The 20,145-nt window shown below is 38.5% G+C and overlaps 1 protein-coding gene across 10 annotated transcripts in view; it reads right to left on the bottom strand.

The window, feature by feature from the left end:
- The window catches only part of PSEN1 (presenilin 1), a 67,232-nt gene that overhangs the window by 31,844 nt on the left and 15,243 nt on the right, over nt 1–20,145 (bottom strand). For all 10 annotated transcript variants that reach the window (XM_059890236.1, XM_059890235.1, XM_059890239.1 and 7 more), the window contains 2 exons: nt 7,863–8,116; nt 5,589–5,730 (listed from right to left, as the gene is read on the bottom strand). In XM_059890236.1, the coding sequence (XP_059746219.1) occupies nt 5,589–5,730; nt 7,863–8,116 (396 nt within the window). The remainder of the gene's footprint in view (nt 1–5,588; nt 5,731–7,862; nt 8,117–20,145) is intronic.

The following is a 20,145-nucleotide window of genomic DNA, read 5'->3' as shown; positions in this document are numbered from 1 at the left end:
TCCCTGGTCCAGGAAGATCCTACATGCCTTGGAACAACTAAGGTCCTGCCACACAACTAACTGAGACTGTGCTCTGGAGCCTGGGAGCCGCAGCTACTGAGCCCACGTGCCGCAATTCCTGTGCTTCAAGACAAGAGAAGCCACCACAAGAAGAAGCTTGAGCAGTTAAGTGAGTAACCCGTGCACTGCAATTAAAGAATAGACTCTGCTCTACATAACTAGAAGTCTATACAGCAATGAAGACCCAGCATAGCCAGAAATAAATTATAAAAAGAAAAGCTTCAGATCAAGAATATTATTTTGTCTCCATTTAAAAGAAAAAATCTTCCACCCCCACCTCCCAGATCTAGCTGTTCCAATTATACAGCTCTAAGTTATCAAAATCTAGTTGTTACTAAAGTTAACATTAGAATCTATGTTCATTTTCTCTTTTGGCTCTGTTTTGATCATTCAAGGTGACATGTGATTATTAAATTCTTTGAAAGAAAAGATTTCTTAAAAAGTCTCTCTGCCTTTCTTTAAAACAACTTTATAAAATGTTACAACTTGGGAAAAGGTCAAAAGAGTGGTTTTCCATCATGAAAGTTGGTATTCCTTCAACAGTTAAATATTCTAAATTTACTATCCAAATACAATAAATTTAATTTCTGGTGTTCTTACACAAAAACTTCCCCTAACATTTTATTATAAAAATTTTCAAACACACAGTGAACCACTGCCCATATACCACCTAAATTCTATGGTTCACATTTGCTGTACTTGCTCTGTAACATTGCTATCCATCTCTCCACCTGATGAGTCCATTTTAATATGTATCAAAGTAAGCTGAAGACACCTGTACATTTCCCTCTAAGTACTTCAACTTTAGCAAAATATTCTGAAGGGAGTCCTTTATTTCACGTGCAAAGAAAACAATAAAGCTTAAGCAAAAAGGAATCTTTCTATATGCATCCTAGCCCACTGTACTCCCAAGCCAGCTTTAGAAATAATCCAAATTTCATGGACTGTAGGCCTGCCAGGCTCCTCTGCTCAGGGAATTACCCAGGCAAGAATACTGGAGTGGGTTGCCATTTCCTTCTCCAGGGGATCTTCCCGACCCAGGGATCGGACTCAGGGATCGAACCCAGGTCTCCTACATTGCAGGCAGATTCTTTACCGCTGAGCCATGAGGGAAGCCCCATACAAAATAACACAAAACAATAAACTCTAAAGAGTGGAAGATGTACATGGATATTCCATATTAAACTCCAAATTAAGGGCGAGAGTAAATATTGCATACTAGGAATCCTCAACTTTCTTAAGGAAAGTTTTTTTATCTTGTGTTATGTGGGGAGGGGCAAGGGAACATGAAATGCTATTTTAAAAAAACAGTATTTTTCTGAATACAAAGTAATATATACTTATGACATATAGAAAATATAGAAACACTAAAAGAAAAAAACAATTTCCACTGACCACTGAGAACCAAAGTTGATATTAATCTTTCCTTTTCAGACATGTTTGTCTGCATATGTAAAGACCTTTAAAAAAATTAGAATCATGTAATATAAGAGTTTACATTCTGTCTTTTAAAACTCTATTTTTATTAGACAAATTCTCATTCCACCAAATATTTTTTGAAAATATAGATTTTAAATTCCTTTATAATAGTTTGCTTATATGCATGAGTTCACAATTTTTGCCTTATGCATGGAATCTGTAGGGTTTTCCTTCTTTTTCCAATTATATTTTATGCTAGGATTAGTATCTAGTATGCAAACATTTTTCAGCATTTTTAATTCTCTAGGATAAATCATGAAAGCAAAATTACAGAATCAAAGTGTACAGACTACTGATATATACTGGCTTAGTGACTCCGCAAATTAAGTTCTGATTAGTTTTTACCAAGTCAATAAGCTAAATGTTAATTTGCTATTTTAATATATATATTTTTTACTAGTGAGGAAATATACATACACCCCTCTCTCCTCTTTTCCTCTCCTGGCTGTTTAGATTTCCTTCATAATTTCTCTTCTTGTGTTTTTAAAATATCTTATTAGGATATCCATAATTTTAATTATTTGTATGTGCTCTTCATACTGCAAAAATATTAGCCCTCTGCCTGCAATAATGACTTTAAATGGTTTTCTTACTAGGTTAATCATAGATGTTATGATTTTCTGAATTATTACCTGAATTCAAAGCCTCTTCTGATGACTAAATAACACCTCCCCTTTTCCTAGAACATCAGGTGGTAAAACAGGCCTTTCTCATCTTGCAAAAATCCCTAGTTCAGCTTTCCTCTTGGCTCTGAAACAAATGAGCCCTGATTCAGTACAGTATGGCAAAGATCTCCTCTAAACACTGAACTATCTAGGCCAGAAATCATGTGACTTCAGTAAGCTATATGGTTTCATCTCTATCAAACAATAAATCATTAAACTGCCTTTTCCAGTTCTTCCTTTTTAAGGTTTGTTTGGTCTTTTAGCTTCCTGTGCTTCTCAAAGACATTGCACAACCAACTCCTGACACAACAAATCCTCAGGGCTTATTTCCAAACAGGTCCTGGCAAGTTTCTGAATTTCTGACTCAAAAGCCCCTTTTATTTTTATACTAAGAATCAAAGTAAACAACTTGTTGCTATAGGATTGGTTGGGCTGGCCAAGACATAAGCATTTTAAAAAACAAAGCAAAACGCCACCAGTGAATGGGTGGACATGGAAATCCAGCTGAGTATAAACCTTTAGACTGTCTAACACGAAGCACTAACTAAAAGATGCACAAAACCACCAAAAATACCTTGAGAAAGGTTCTAGTTAATAAGGAGTAACAAAGCCCATTCCATCCTGTCTCTCCTACCAAATACACCTATAAAATCTAGACCGAATGCACGTAGCTGCCAGTATGTAGGCTGGGGAATCAGAAGAACCAGGAAGCCAGGGCTAAGTTTACCACCTTTTCCCTCCAGTACTGCCCTCCCCCACCTGCACTCAACACAACCTAAGTGGGCTTTAGCAAGATGAGAAGCCCTCTAAGTTCCTGCTGGAGAAGCAGAAAGAGGTTTCCAAACACCAAAGAAAGTAAATCCCTAGGGGACTCCCACTAACATGTGAAGAACAAAAGTAGCACACAATCCAGATACAAGTCACAAAGAGAGTCCAATAAAGCAGAGAAATGGAACTGGCAGGTAGACACTTCTATGTACACAAAATTGTATATAGTGAAAAAAAATATAAAAGTAACTGACACATGAGCACATTTAAGCAGTGGGAGGGGAATGGTTTTACATCATTTGCTCTTTGGGTGCCTGAGTGTAGATGACTCCGGTCACATCACATCTTTTGTCTTCAATCTCCAGATTCTGATGTCAGACTGTAAATGGTCATCACTTAGGTTAATACTTTTACCCACTCAACAAACAAGGTTAAACTCTGTATAATTTTAGAAGTCTGTGAACAGTAAAAAGGTGAATAGTGAAGGATATTCAATCTCACTAATAATCAACTAAAAGCAAACTAAGACATTTTTGCTTTGCCTATTAGGGTTAGAATATATATATATATATATATGAAAAGGCAGTGGCACCCCACTCCAGTACTTTTGCCTAGAAAATCCCATGGATGGAGGAGCCTGGTAGGCTGCAGTCCATGGGGTTGCTAGAGTCAGACATGACTGAAGTGATTTAGCAGCAGCAGCATACATATACATATATATATGTATGTATGTATGTATGTATGTATTTTTAACCACACTGTACAGCATGTGAGATTTTAGTTCCCTGACCAGGGATTGAACCCTTGCCCCCTGCAGTGGAGTGTAGAGTCCTAACCATTGGACTGCCAGGGAATTCCCTGCACAGGTATTTTTAAAAATTCAATGCTAGTGAAAGTAGAGTAAGACAGCCTCATTCACCACCAGTGTTAAGTACAAATTGATACTATCAATTTGAAAACAAAATTCTGCATACTAAGACAGCCAAAAATATGTAGACAATTTGCTCCAGAAATTCTGTGCCTGGGCTTATACCCTAAGGAAATAATTTGAAAAATTGAAAAGCTCTATGCATAAAGACATTCACTGTTTTTTAGGATAGTGAACATCTGGAAAGAACTGAGATGTCCAAATTAGGGGAAGTAAATGACAATACACTCACTGAGTCAAATATTATGTAGTCATTACACATATTTTCTAAGAATTTATAATACGGGAAAATGCTTATGCCAAAAGTAATAGTTTTAAAAAAGGACACATACTGATTATACACTTGATTTTAATCATGTTAAAGAATATACTGAAGTATAGAAAATGCAGAAGTAAAAAGAGTGTAGAATTCAATATTTGAAAAGTTAATATTTATTTCTTTTATTTGAGAACGAGCCTAAAGGTTTATGAACTGTAATAACTTGTCATTTTTCTGAGGCAGGAATCTGAAACATGTGCCGGACAGCTGAAATTCACCCTCAAGTTACTCAGGTAGCATGAGGTAGGGAGCAGAGACGGGGAGGTCTGGGCCTGTCTCTTCCCTGCATAACCGCCCCTGCCTTTATTTCCCAAGCAAAAAATTCCTGTTCCTGCAGGAGAGAAGGTGAGGGAATGGACGGGAATTCAGCCAGTCATCAGTGAGTTCAACATCGGCATCCGAAGGTGGCTTCACTGCTTGTACTCAAGTTGAAGGGGCTTCCTCGGTGGCTCAGTGGTAAATAACCCACCTGCCAATGCAGGAGCCTTAGGAGGCTCAGATTCGACCCCTGAGTGAGGAAGATCCCCTGGAGAAGGAAATGGCAAAGCACTCCAGTATTCTTGCTGGGATAATCTCATGAACAGAGAAGCCTGGTGGGCTACATTCCATGGGTCACAGAGTCGGACACGACTGAGCAACTGAGCATGGATGCATTCAAGCTGAAAATCTGATTTTCTGTGGTTATACATTATTTTACGGGGACAATTATATCATATAGTGCTATTTGTCAATGAGGGAATTCACAAAGGTCTTAGGATATATTCTTCTGGAAGGTCCTAAGTATACTGCAAACCAAAATGTTAAAACCATTTAGACTGCGATATTTTATGAAAACATTTGTTTTTCATTTATGCCTTTTTGTTCCACAAATGAGGAGGGGGAGACTAAAAATTAACTTAGTTTTAGAATATAAGACCTTTTTCTTTAATAGACCAAGTAAGGTGACAGGACAATCCAACCATAAAATAAAGAAGATGGTGGAGGGCTTCCCTGGTGACGCGGTGGTAGAATTCACCTACCAAGGCAAGAGACGTGGGTTCGATCCCTGATCTGGGAAGAGCCTACAAGTTGTGAAGCAATCAAGCCCATGTGCCGCAACTATTGGAGCCTGTGCTCTAGAGCCTGGGAGCCGCAACTACTGAGCCCATGCGGCACAACCACTGAAGCCTGTATGCCCTTGAGCCCACGTTCCCCAACCAGAGAAGCCGTTGCGATGAGAAGCCCAAGCACTTCAACTAGAGTAGCTCCCGCTCGCCTCAACTTGAGAAAAACCCACGCAACAACAAAGACCCAGCACAGCCAAAAATAAATAAAATTATTGGGAAAAAAAAAATATGGTGGAAAGCAAAGCTCTGTGTCTCATGCTCACCTTGTAGCACCTGTATTTATATAGAACCACCAGGAGAATCGTCATGATGACAATGACACTGATCATGATCACCGCATTCAGAATTGAGTGCAGGGCTCTCTGCGCCACAGTCTCCGTGTCTTCTGTAAATGGAGTATAGATTCTGTAATAAAACAAAAGCCCCAGGGGTTAATGGAGATTCTAAACTACATGCTCTCCAAAACCAGTTTTGTTTCCCAGATTTAACTGATACCTTATGAATCACTTTTTTTTTCAGCTCATCAATATAACCAAGAATTTTTAACCTAAGAAAAGCAGCTTTATGCTAAAATAAGCTCTTCAAAATAAAAGGAGATGGTTAAAATCGAGGTGGACCCACGTGCGCCAGACACTGGCTCCATCTAGTGGACGCTTTATACTGAAATAATAACCTCATCAAATGTTTTCTCCACTTTCTCCAGCTCATCAGTGATTTGTTAAAGTACTACCAGATTCTGCCATAACACCTAGGCTACAAGTGGTTCTAACAGGAAGGTAAAATGGTGGATAATTATCTTGTATCTGTAGGGTGACTACAACTAAAGTTGTCTTGAGACAATGTCACATATCCATCTACCCTTGTTTCATATGAAAACACTTTTATTCCAGGTACCAATGTTTTCAACAGAAGACTTTATTTCTGCCTCCCCTGGAGTTACGTACAGCCATGAGAATAAGTAATGACCACTGAGTTATAAGCAGATGTGGTCTGTGGAATTTCTGAGGGAGGAGTGAGTTCTGCTGAGAGGTATGTCTATGTCCTTTTCTCTTCCATTCCTTCCTGCTGTGTGAATGAAGGCCTGGGGCTCCAGCACCAATACTGGACCCCGAAATAATCTAGACAACCGAAGCCAAAAGAGAAGGAATGAAGAAGCCTGAGTCCTTGGTGAAAAGAAAGCACTGTACAATCTGAACTACTACCTCTTCACTATTCTGTGGGAGACAAGAAAATATGTATATAACTCAAACCAGTTTTTTAAATTTTTTCTTTTTTTTGGCTGTGCCATTCGGCTTGCAGGATCTTAGTTCCCTGACCAGGGATTGAACCTGGGCCTCAGCAGTGAAAGCGTCAAGTCTTAACCACTGGACCACCAGGGAATTTCCTGTTTTGATTTTCTATAATGGACTCGGCAAACTTTCTGTGAAGGACTACAGAGTAAATATTTTAAGCTTTGTGAGTCATATGGTCTCTGCTGCAACCATTCAACTCTGCCCTTGTAGTATGAAAGCAGCTGAAGACAATACATAAACGAATGGTCACAGCCTTGTTCCAGTAACACTTCATTTACCAAGGGAGGTGTCAGGCAGATCTGGCCTGTGGGGCACAGGCTTGCTAACCTGGTTCTATAATATGCAGCCAAACCTAACTTTAACTTACAGAGACAATATTCCCCAACTTCTTTTGTTAACTGTCTCCAACCCCTGCTCTTCACTCATTGTCGTAGCCTTTCTCTCAAAAGGTTAAAGCCTGGCTTTCAGAACCCCACAGTTTTCCCGACACTTGCCAATTTCAGAATTCACTTAAAACATCTTGAGCCCAACAGGGTCCTAGAGACAGAACTAGGTGACACCTGAATCAAAGCATTTTTCTTGGAGACAAAGGGCAGACACTAATAGCACCAGAGAATCTACGTGACAGTTCAGCAAACACTTTAGTGCCAGTTTGCATTCCTTCTTCATCCTTTCACTGAACTTTTTTTTTTTTTTGGTCAAACATTTATTACATTCCTCACCCTGGAAACAAAAGTGCTCTCGTAGTCCTCATGGTATAGAAGGAAAACAGGCATTAAGTAGGGAAAGTACACTTGCATATTGTGACAAGTGAAAAAAGAACAGGGTGCGAAAGAATACCGGGAAGGGCCTAATTCTTTTAGGAGGGTCATGGAAGTTATTTTTCAGCCAGGATGAGAAGGATGATAGGAATTAATCTACCAAAGTTAGAGAAGGAAAAAAACATTCCAGGGAGAAGAACATGGGCCCAATAGCCCTGAGGTGCTAAAATCACTACTCAATTCTTTACTTGCTCAATTCCAAATAAATCGAGCCCAATCTAGGGATGCTACATTAAAAAATATAACTCTGCAGCTTTATTTTCTCTACGTAAAGCATCATCTGCTTCCAGTTATCAGAGAGGATGGACTCTCTAGCCTTCACGGCCCTTCAGGGCAGAGGTCAGAGGTCTTCAAGGTGACGATGACACGCTACGCAGGACAGCTAGATTGGCCGAGAATAACAACCCACAATACTCATACGTACAGCTGCCCATCCTTCCGGGTATAAAAGCTGACTGATTTGATGGTGGCCACAACTACCACCATACAGAGAGTCACAGGGACAAACAGCATGATCACATGTTTGGCGCCATATTTCAATGTCAGCTCCTCATCTTCCTCTTCCTCTTGCTCCACCACCTGCTGTGAGCTGCTGGGGGCTCGGCCATTGGACACCGACTCAGTGTTGCCACGCCTCCGCCTCTCGTTGCCGTGCTCATGCCGCTCTCTACTGTCATTCTAAAAGCACAGGAAGAGATTTTTCAGTAAGTCAGACTCCCAGGAAAATCAAAGTGTTCTATATAAAAAACAGAAAATGTAATGCTTAGATCCCAGGGTAACAACAGGTCCATTATTACGCGAGTTTCCAAAAACTTAAAGCCAGAGAGAATCAATTTACAAGAAGTACACAGCCTAAAAGTCGAGATTATTTACCACTGTCCACTGGAGGAACCCAGGTCCCCCCTCTCACCCGGCTCTTTCTAACTCTAAACTGTACTCATTCTTTGGAATTTTTTACTTAAAAAATGACATCCGCATGAAGCCTTCTTTATTTACTATAGCTCCAAGCAGAGTACTCTCACCTTTTTAAAAATCATGAAATGCTTTTTTACCTGTAGTTTCCTATCATTTATACAAGGAACTATCTCACCTTGATTATTAATAAGACTTAGAAATCTTTGTAGTGACATACAGGGGATCTGTCAGTATTATTTCTTACCATCTACAGTTATCTCAAAACAGTATTCAGTTACAAAACAGAAAACAAAACCTTTACAGAAAGAAACTAGGCCTTAATTCTGATGCTCTCCAAACCCATTCCCACCTATATAGAGGAAGGGAACAATAAATGCAAGAATGAAGGAATGAAAGTAGATTCCATTTTTCTCTAGTTCTAAGCATCCCTTTTTTACCATTATCCTTATCCTGGGTCTATCCTTGCCTAATCAAGTTCAATTTCCTTTTTGATATATTAGATCTAAAATTCAGTTTTTATAAAGGGTAGAATGAATCTCAAGAGCATTAACAACAACAAAATAAAAATAATAGAAAATAGGAGAAAAATAACAGAGAACTAAATAAAACAGGATATGAAAGTAGACTGATAGTCACTGTTGCTGACAAGAGGTAATCAGCTTGGTTAAGCCAGGAAGCTCATAGGAAGACACACCTTGTATCTTGTATCTCATTTTTGACTATAGAGTTTAACCAAGTATATTACATGCTTGGTAACAGCAGTATTAGGGATTTTAATATGTGCCTTTTTTTGGCTCCACGTCAAGGCTTGTGTGATCTTAGTTCCCCAACCAGGGATTGAACCTGTGCCCTAAACAGTGAAAGCCCTGCATCCTAACCACTAGACCACCAAGGAATTCCTGATGTATACTTTGACATTTAACTCTTACAACCACCTTACCATCACCACTTTCCAGGCAAGGAAACAGCCACAGCTTGTCTTATAAAGAGGGTTTGAACACCAGGTGTGCCTGACTGCAGAAATCAAGCTCTTAACCTCTCTCAATCTGTCATTCACAAAACAACATGACTGCTCTGCAGACTTACTGTAGGCTTTCTCTTTCACTTGACTTTCAATTTATTCATTCCATAAGTAATTATAAGAATTCTATATTTTAGTTACTCTGCTGTAACACTACAGCAGAAATTAAAAAGATCTAGATGCTGTCCTTAGAAGCTCATAAGATAGTTTTAATATTAGAGAAACACTAGAGATGTGAACAAAGTGCTACAGAACTAATTTTTTATGATCAAGAAAGGCAACATACGGTGGGAATGTAAACTGATGCAGCCACTATGGAAAACTATATGGAGGTTCCTTGAAAAACTAAAAATAGAATTGCCAAATGATCCAGCAATTGCACTCTTGGGCATAAAACTCTAATTCAAAAAGATACATGCACCCTAATGTTCACAGCAGCACTATTTACAAAAACCAAGACAAGGATGCAACCTAAATGTCTATCAACAAATGAAAGGATGAAGATGTGGCATACACACACACACACACTGAAATATTACTCGGCCATAAAAAAGGAATGAAATAATGCCATCTGCAGCTACATGGACCTAGAGATTATCACACTAAGTAAATCAGAGAAAGACAAATATATGACATCACTTATATTTGGAATCTAAAATGATAACAAATGAACTTATTTATAAAATGGAACCAGACTCACAGACATAGAAAACAAAATTATGGTTACCAAAAGGGAAAGAGGGTAGAGAAGGGATAAATTAGGAGTTTGGGATTAGTAAATAACAGACTACTACATGTAAGATAGAATAAAATAAAAGGGCCTACTGTATAGGACAGGGAACCATATTCAATATCCTATAATTAACCACAAGGGAAATAATATGAAAAATAAAAAATACACATATGTATATATGTGTAACTGAATCACTATGTATATATGCAAAACTGAATCACTTTGCTATACACTTGAAACTAACACAACATTGTAAATCAACTATATGTCAATAAAAATTTAAAGCAAAAAAGAAAGACAACATGAAAGATACAATTCTTGAATAGAACTTTCAAGAATGGAAGGTGAATGGGCTCCAGGCAGAGATAAGGTCATCTGTGGCACAGGCCTATCCAGAAAACCTATGAGAACTCCTGAGGTGACTGAGAACAGGGTGGTCAGGGCTGGTGGCAGGAAAAGGAAGGTTAGGAACAGGTCGTAAACAACCTTGTTTGCCGTGCCAGAGACTTCAGACTTTGTCCTGCAGGCAACAAAAAAGTCATAAAATTGCTAAGGTTGAGGAAGTGCACATCAGATTATGTTTTGTTTTTAACAAACTTGCTGAAGTGGTGATGGAAAATAGGAGGGGTGTGAGAAAAATACTTCAGCAACGAATGACAGAGCTTTGTGGCAAATTACATGAGAATGGTCAGGAAGGAGTCAATGAGGACTCTGGAGGTTTTGGCTTAAGGGACTAGGAAGGTGGTGATAGCACTGATGGACACAGGGAGCACAAGAAGATAAGCAGGCTAGAGGAGCAGAGAGAGATTTTAGTTAGGTGGAGAGAGAATTTAGACAGGTGCATTTCAAGCTCAGAAGACAGCTGAAGGAAGCCATTAGTTTCTATAGCTATGAAAGTGGATGAAACCTCAGGGAGAAAGTATAGATGGATGCATTGATCATTAATGTAACACAACAGTTGTGGAAGGAAAAATACAAAGTGAGATGACCACCAAGGAAAGAAGTGTGAATAACTCCTAAGCTTAAGCAGCAGGTTATCCATAAATTGTAATGGACTGGGGAATGAATGGAAACTGAGAAATTAAAGGCAATTATTCCTTGAAGCCAAAAAAGAACAAAAATGGACAAAAGAGGAGATTCAAATTTTAAAAAGTTATTTTAGGGATGTCAGAGACGAGCATACTTGTCAGGTCAAAGCATAGAGTTAGGATTAGAAGAAAATGTTGATGATACAGAACATAGAGATGATAACTAATGAAGCAGGGTAGGGGATAAATGATGGGGAATGGAAAAAGAGAGAAAAGCTGGCCTTACAAAGGCACTGGTGCTCTCTGCCTCAGTTTGATCTCATGGAGGAAACATTTATGAAGACTCCAGGCCTACGAGAGTGGAAAGGAAACAATTGCAAAGCACAAAAGACAGAAAAATATATACACTTATCAAGAAAGATAATTTTTGCTGAACACAAGTCATTGAAGTTCAGTAGGAAGGAAAGGGTTATGAGGAAGGTGGGCTCTAGACAACAGGGGCATAATGGGGTAGATAGCTGAGAAGCAGGAGAGCTGAGGGAATTCACACTTCAATCCTCTAAGAAGGAGGGGACTGTGCCATATGCTAAGAACGCTGCAGTTATGGCTAATATTCAGCAATACAATTATGGCCAACTTGGGCTGATTAATGTTTAGTATAAAGTAAATGCAAGTAATAACAGCTCTCTTAATATAGCATTTACAAAGCATTTATGTAATTTAGTATTATATGATTTATATAAAGTACTTACTTAATTTAAAAGCACTTTCACTTCATCTTGTTTATCTTTATATGTTGGGAGGTTTTGGTAGACGAACAGTAAAGCAACTGATACAAAATTTCATAGTCAGAAAACAACAGAGGTAGGAAAATCAAAGTCAAATCTCTTACTTCAAAACTGTTCTTTCTATGGCACCACAGTTCTCCTATAAGGCTACGTGAGCTGTTTAACTGGGTCAACCTAGCATGAAAGAGGCAATCATAATGTGCTTGTTAAGGGTAAGACTGGATATTCTGGTTTATAGTGAACATTAGTGACCCCACCCTGCCCCGCCCTCAGAGCTGATACAGGATACTAGAGCACTGTTTCACATAATACTTTGGATACTACTTTAAAAATTAACTATATAATTTATGTCTTTTTTAAAAATACAATTTATTTAAAGAGGCAAAATACACATTTGATTCTAAACTCAAGAAGTTTAAAAAAGCATACAGTAAAAAACCTCCCACTTAACTCTCGGTTTCCTAACCCCCCGGGGTACCACTGGTTACTGTTCTCAGCAAATCCTTTCAAAGTTTCCTTATTCATACACAAGCAAATACAAATACATATTCTCATTCCCTTTGTCCACAGAAATGGTAGCACAAGAAATGCACTGTCCTATACTATGCTTTCTTTTTTAAATTGTATCTTAGAAAGTTTTCTACATGTCAGTAAAGAATATCCTTGTTCTCTTAAAAAACCAGCTGCACAGCCAGTGTATAAAGATATCGTAATTTATTAGGCCAATCCCCTAGTGATGGACACCGAACTTGCTTCCAACTTTTTGCCATTTCAAACATCACTGCAGTGAAGTTATTTCACACATGACGGGGCATATTTATAGGATAACTTCACTGAAGTACAAGGTCAAAGTATATATTCACTTCAAATCCTGATTTATACAGCCAAATAGTGCACTCAGCAATGCAGGAGAGTGCCTATTTCAACAAGCCCTTGTCTACATAGTAAGCTTGCGATGCCTGGATTTTTACCAAACTGATACGTATTAAAATACAGGATCTCAGTTTAATTTTAACTTCTATGTCTCTTATTAGGAAAAAATGATCATTTTTTAAAATGAACTAAGTATTCATATCCTTTGTCATTTTTTCTATTTGCCTTATGGTACTTTGTTTTAGTTAAAACTTTTAAATTTAAAAAACAGTGAATGCCAGTTATATACAAGGACGTACCAGCCAACATGACTGCCCTCATGAACTGATTTCAAGCAGGGGAAGACAGCTAATAAACAAGATAATTACAGATTAGGATAGTACTATAATAGGGTGATGTGATAAATACATAGAATGGGACTTTCAAGTAACGTGACCAGAGAATATCTTTCTGAGGACATGACATTTGAGCTGAGACCCGAAGGATGAAAAGATGTGAAAGAGCTTTTGTACTGTAAAGGATTAACTCAGCAGGTCAGGGGTGTCCAAAACCTGCATACACCATAGAAAGATTTGGCCTGGCTCCTAGGAGATAACCTTTAAGTCCCTGGAACAGCCTGCCTATTAAGGCTGTTTCTGTTTACAGGAGGCCTTGGGTCACATTAACAATCTGATCCACGGTGGGAGTCTTGAGCCACATGGTATCTGCTTGACCTTAGGAGGGGTTAGAGAACTATGTCCAGCCATGTGTACATGACCAACCCTGAATAAAACTCTGGGACACCGGGGCTCAAGTATGTTTTTTTGGTGAGCAGTACTCTCTGCATGTTGTCTCACATTGCTATTGGGAGAATTAAGTATTTGTTCGCATGACTCCACTGGGATAAGACAATTGGAAGCCTGGGCCTGGTGTCTCCTGGATCCTTGCCCTTGTGCCTTTTTCTGTTGCTAACTTTAATCTGTGTCTTTTCACTGCAGTAAACTGTAACAGTGAGTATAACAGCTTTTCTGAGATCTGTGGGTCGTTCTACTAGCTTATCACTGAACCTGAGCATGGTCTTGGGGAACCCTGATTATATGTGTACACTGAAAAATCAAAAATATTGCTAAAAGAAATTAAAGATCAAAAGCAAAAACAGACAAATGGGACTACATCAAACTTTACACTTCTGTGCATCAAAGAAACAGAGTAAAAAGGCCACCAGAGAATGGAAGAAAATATGTGCAAATTATATATTTGATAATGGGTTAATATCCAGAATATATAAAAGACTCCTATAACTTAACAACAAAGAAACAATTTGATTTTAAAATGGTAAAAGACTTGAACAGACATTTCGATAGACATTTCTAAGAAGAATATATACAAATGGCCAACAAGCACAAAAAAGATGCTCAATGTTACTAATCAGAGAAATTAAAATCAAAACTAAAATAAGCTCTCTTACACCCATTAGAATGGCTACTATCAAAAAACTCCCCAGAAAATAACAAGTATTAGCAAGGGTGCAGAGATGTTGAATCCCTTGTGCCCTGTGTACCTGTAAAAGGGTACAGCTGCGATAAGAAACGATGCAGCTTCCTCAAAAAATTAAAAACAGAACTGTCATATGGTCCAGCAACTCTACTTCCAGGTACAGATCCAAAAGAACTGAAAGCAGTATCTCAAAGAGATACTGTATTTCACACCCATGACCACTGCAGCACTATTTTCAAGAGCCAGGAGACAGAAGAAACTCAAATGTCTAACAATAGATGGATAAAGGAAATGTGATACGTATGTACAACGGAGGACTATTCGGCCTTAGAAGGAAATCTTGTCACTTGCTAAAACATGAATGAACCCTGAGGACTTTATACTGTGAAATGCATAAGCAAGTTACAAAAAGACAAATACTGGATGATTCCACTTATATAAAGTACCTAGTCTAACTTGAAAAAAAAAGTGTAACTGTGTTTGCTAGGGGCTCTGGAGACAGGGAAATGGGGCTATCCTGTTCAACAGGTGCAGAGTATTAGTTTTGCAAGTTAAAAATGTTTTAGAAATCTACTGCACCATAATGTGAATATAGTTAACACTACTAAGCTGCACATTTAAAAACGGTTAAGATGGGAACTTCCCTGGTGGGCCAGTGGTTAGGAATCCACCTGCCAATGCAGGGGACACAGGTTCGATCCTTGATCCAGGAAGATCCCATGAGCTGCAAAGCAACTAAGCCCATGCGCCACAACTACTGAGTCAGTGCCCCAGGACCTGCACTCTGTAACAAGAGAAGACACTGCAAGGAGAAAACCACACACTGCAGAGAGTAGCACCCACCGCTCACCACAACTAGAAAAAGCCCCCACACAGCAACAAACACCCAGCACAGCCAAAAATTTTAAAAATACATAAATATTGTAAAATGGTATCTCATGTCCTTAACCACAATTAAAAATAAATTTTTTTTAAGACCTGAATAAATGTAGAGCTATACTGTGTGTTCATGGATTAAAAGGCTCAATACTGCAAAGGTGTCAATTCTACCAACATTCTCCCCCCGCCCACCACCCGCCAACTGATGTGTAAATCAATGCAATCTCCATCAGCTTTTCTATAGTAATATTTATTAAGTTAATATAGGAAATAGGGGCTTCCCTGGTGGATCAGTGGTAAAGAATCTGCCTGCCGATGCAGGAGACATGAGTTCCATCCATGATTCAGGAAGATTCCACATGCTGCAGAGCAACTAAGCCTCTGAGCCACAACTATTGAGCCTGTGCTCCAGGGCCACGGAGCCGAAACTACTGAAGCCACCCACGTCTCACAGCTACTGAAACCTGTGCACCACACAGCCCGTGCTCCACCACAGGAGAAGCCCCCGCAGTGAAAAGCCTGTGCACAACTGGAGGGTAGCTCTGCCTGGCCACAACTGGAAAAGAGCCTGTGCAGCAACGAAGGCCCAGCACAGCCAAAATTAAACAGATAAAATTTATTTTTAAAAAAGGGAAATACAGGAGGATGTCCAAAACAACTTTGAAAGTTGGAGAACTAATGCCACATCTTATACAGTTACAGTTCTCAAAAAAATGTTGTACTGGCACAAATAGACTAAGCAGAGTCCAGAAACAGCCTGACACATATGCACAACTGATTTTTGCCAAAGGATAGTCTTTTTCAACAAACAATGCTGAAACAATTGGATATCCAACTGGAAAAAAATGAACTTTAATCCATACCTCATGCCATACACAAAAAATTATACTCACAATACAGACCTAAATGCAAAACCTAAAACTATAGTTTCCAGAAGAAGGTAATATAAGAAAAAACTTTTGAGAATCTGAGTGAAACAAAGATTAAAAAAAAAAGAGACTGACCCACAAAAGGAAAAAACAGATAAAAGAGATTTCATCAATATTTATACTGATCTATTTCTGGCCTTTAAAATATACTGCTAAGAAAATAAAAAGACAAGCCACAGATCGGAAGAAAATGTTTGCAAATCACATATATCATAGAGGACCTGTATCTGGAATATATAAAACTCAGTAAGAAAACAAACAACCCCAAACCTCCTAGAAAAAGAAAGACAAAAGAAACAAACCAATTTAAAAACCGAGCAAGGGATCTGAACAGATACTTCACCAAAGATATCAGGAAGACAAGCAAATGAACAGACACTTCACATCATTATTCAGAGAAATGTAAACTAAAATCATAAAGTTACTGCACCAGTGCAGTGCGGTTACACAATCAATTTGGAAAACTGTTTGACAGTACCTTAAGAAGTTAAATATCTACTTTCTACACTGGATCACATTCTACTCTTAGGCATTTACTCAAAATAAATGAAAGCAATATGTCCAATCAAAGATTTGTACATAAATGTCCACAACAGCTTTATTTGTAATAACCCAAAACCAGAAACAATGCAAACATCCATAAACAAGTGAATGGATTAAAAAAAATACCTGTGGTATATCCATATAATGGAATGCAACACAGCAATAAAAATGAACTATTGATACATGCTATACCACTGATGAATCTCGAAATAATTATGCTGAATGAAAGAAGCCTTACAAAAGTTATGTACAGTATGATTTCATTTATATAAAAGTCTAGGAAATGAAAACTAGAATACAGTGACAAAAGTTAGTAAGTGGTTGCCTGATAGACAGCAGTTGAGGAGGGATAGGAGGGAGAGATTACAAGGAAGAGGAAACTTACAGGTGATGGTTATATTCATGATCTTGACTGCAGGGGTGGTTTCCATGGTATACATGTATGTCAAAACTGGTCAAATTGTATACTTATTTTAAATATGTGCAATTAATTGTGTGATAATTATTCTTCAATAAAGCTGTTTTTGTTAAGTGTTTTTCACAAAGAGGTGAAGAGGTGTCCTTTGAAAACTGTCATATTAGAAAGTGACAGAAGTACTAAGAGATTTTCAAAATGCAAAATTTTGGCTAAATATTAGAATGACAACTTAGCATTATTTTTAAGGCTGATTAAAACCAATTTTTTTTAATTATGGAAAAAGTTAAAGTAAATAAGTAAATAGGTCAAAAGTGTATATAAAGCCCCACGTGCACTTTGCATATGTGCTCAGTCCCTCAGTTGTGTCCAACTCTCTGCGACCTCCTGGACTGAAGCCCACCAGGCTCCTCTGTCCATGGGACCTTGCAAGCAAGAATACTGGAGTGGGTTGCCACTTCCTCCTCCAGGGGATCTTCCCGACTCATCTTCTCGATGTGCCTCCTTCTTCTCCTGCATTGGCAGGCGGATTCTTTACCACTGAGTCACCTGGGAAGCACATGTGCACCTGACCTTCAATCACGTCATCTCAAGGTTAAATCTTATTCCATTTGTATTCCCACCCACTTTGCCCCTAGTTTTATTTTGAGGAAAACTCAGACCTATCATTTCCTTTATAAATGTTTTAGTGTTAATATATATTTCTAAAACATAAGAACATAAAGGCCTCTTTGTATATGTGGCTTGGTAACTCATTTCTTTCTTTAAAAAAAAAAAATTCTTTATTATTTGGCTGTGCCAGGTCAGACTTGCAGCATGTGGGATCTAGCTCCCCAACGAAGAATTGAACCCGGGCCCCCTGCATTGGGAGTTTGGAGTCTTAGACATTGGACCAACAGGGAAGTCCTCGTTTATTAATTAAAAAGAAAACAAAAAACTTTAGTTTTTAGAGCAGTTTTAAGTTCAGAACAAAACTGAGCAGAGTACCGAGAACTCCCATAATACCCCTTGCCCCCACAACCTTCCCCACCAACATCCTACACCGAAGTGGTATATTTTCACAATCAACCAATCTTCATTGGCACATTATCACCTAAAATCCATAGTTTACTTTAGGGTTCACTCTTGGTATTGTATAGTCTCTGGGTTTTGAAAAATGTGCGATACACGCATCTACCATAATACCATACGGAAGAGTTTCACTGTCCCCAAAACCCTTTGCCTATTTATCCCTCCCTTCCCGCTATGCTCTGGCAACCAAGGATCATTTTACTGCCTTCAGTTTTGCCCTTTGAGACTATTTTTAAGGTTCAGAAAAACCAGTGTTGTAGCCATTATAAATGGTTTCATTTCAGTGGCAAAAGCAGATTACTCACTACACAAATGTTGTAAGTTTCAGGGAGGGCGGGGTCCTATGGGAAGTGGCCAGTATGTGGGAAGTGAGTTCCTATGAAGCCACATTCCCCAAAGCTCCTACGCTGTGAAATCAGAGGCTTCATTTTAATTCTTTCCCCTTCTCTCACTTCAGAACATGTACAAGTCCAACCACTGAATACATGTGGACCCTCAGGCAGGGAGAGTAGTTCTTGGGCAGCAAAGATTATGGAGGTATTTTTGAGTGCGTTTGGGGTGGAGAGGGGAGGTATTTTTTAATAGAGCATGCTTGCCCATTTGGGTTTTTAAAAAAAAAAACAAAAACCTTGTTTCTTCCCTGCCTGTCCTTGGCTTTTAGTTTTATTTCTGTAGTTAAAAGAAATACCATAAATAAGAGTTTATAAACATTTTTAGAAGTTTTAAAAAATGTTATCAACTTGTGTTTATAAACAGAAACTCAGCATCCTCCCGAATCTCTGCTTCACAGCATGAACACGGTGAGCAATCTGACATGCTTTCAGATACTTTTATAGCCATGCTCTGCAATCTGCTTTGCCAATATACCTCAACGTACATATTATAGAAGCAAAAAGAAATAATTAAAAAATAACATTACAGTAGCAGCACAGTAATAACTATGATAATAATTGCTAAGATTTATTGACTATGAATGCGTGAGACATTCTGCTAAGCAGCTCAGGTGAGTCATCTATTTAATCCATATAAAACTGAGTTAATATTCTAAACTTCATTTAACAGATAAAGAAACCGATGCTTAGGCAGATCAAATAGTTTGCCAAAGATCCCACAACTAAGAGGTTCCAGAGCTGAGATTCTACTTCAGACAGTTCAGTCAAAAGATCCTACTATTCTCCATTACCTTATAATGTTGATCTCAAAATTCTCAGTTATAAGTAATATTTCAAAGAATATTCTCATCTATATTTCCTGGTACTTTTATGGAAATGTTTTTATAGGATAAGTTTCAAGAAGTGGTCATACTTGGTCAAAAGGTACATGCATTTATTTATTTATTTATTTGGCCGTACCTTGAGACATGTGGAATTTCCCCTACCCGGGATGAAATCCATGTCCCTGCAGTGGAAGCTCGGAGTCTTAACCACTGGAGTGCCAGGGAAGTCTAGTGTATGCATTTTTAGAGTTAATTGCCAGATAATCTCCAAAAGGCATGTGTATGTAGCAGACTCTTTGACATCCTGCTTCCAAATAAAGACAACCTTTTAACTCCTATGAACATCAAATGAAGAGTGCCTATTTCCCCATATCTTCAGTAGCAGTAAGAATCAAGCCTTGCTCACTGAAAGGCAAAAGACAAAGGTTTTAATTTCTATGTCTCTGATTACTAGTAAGGTTGATCAACTAGTCTTTTCATATATTTATTACCATTTATATTTCTTTTTCCTCCTTCATACATGTATACTGCTCATCAGTTCAGTTCAGTCGCTCAGTTGTGTCCAACTCTTTGTGACCTTATGGACTGCAGCACGCCAGGCTTCCTTGTTCTTCACCAACTCCTGGAGCCTACTCAAACTCATGTCCATCGAGTTGGTGATGCCATCCATCTCATCCTCTATCATCCCCTTCTCCTCCTGCCTTCAATCTTTCCCAGCATCAGGGTCTTTTCCAATGAGTCAGCTCTTCGCATCAGGTGGTCAAAGTATTGGAGTGTCAGGATCAGTCCTTCCAATGAATATTCAGGACTGATCTCCTTT

This window comes from Bos taurus, chromosome 10, assembly GCF_002263795.3.
Source record: "Bos taurus isolate L1 Dominette 01449 registration number 42190680 breed Hereford chromosome 10, ARS-UCD2.0, whole genome shotgun sequence".
NCBI lineage: Eukaryota > Metazoa > Chordata > Mammalia > Artiodactyla > Bovidae > Bos > Bos taurus.
This window is presented reverse-complemented; position numbering and strand designations above follow the sequence as displayed.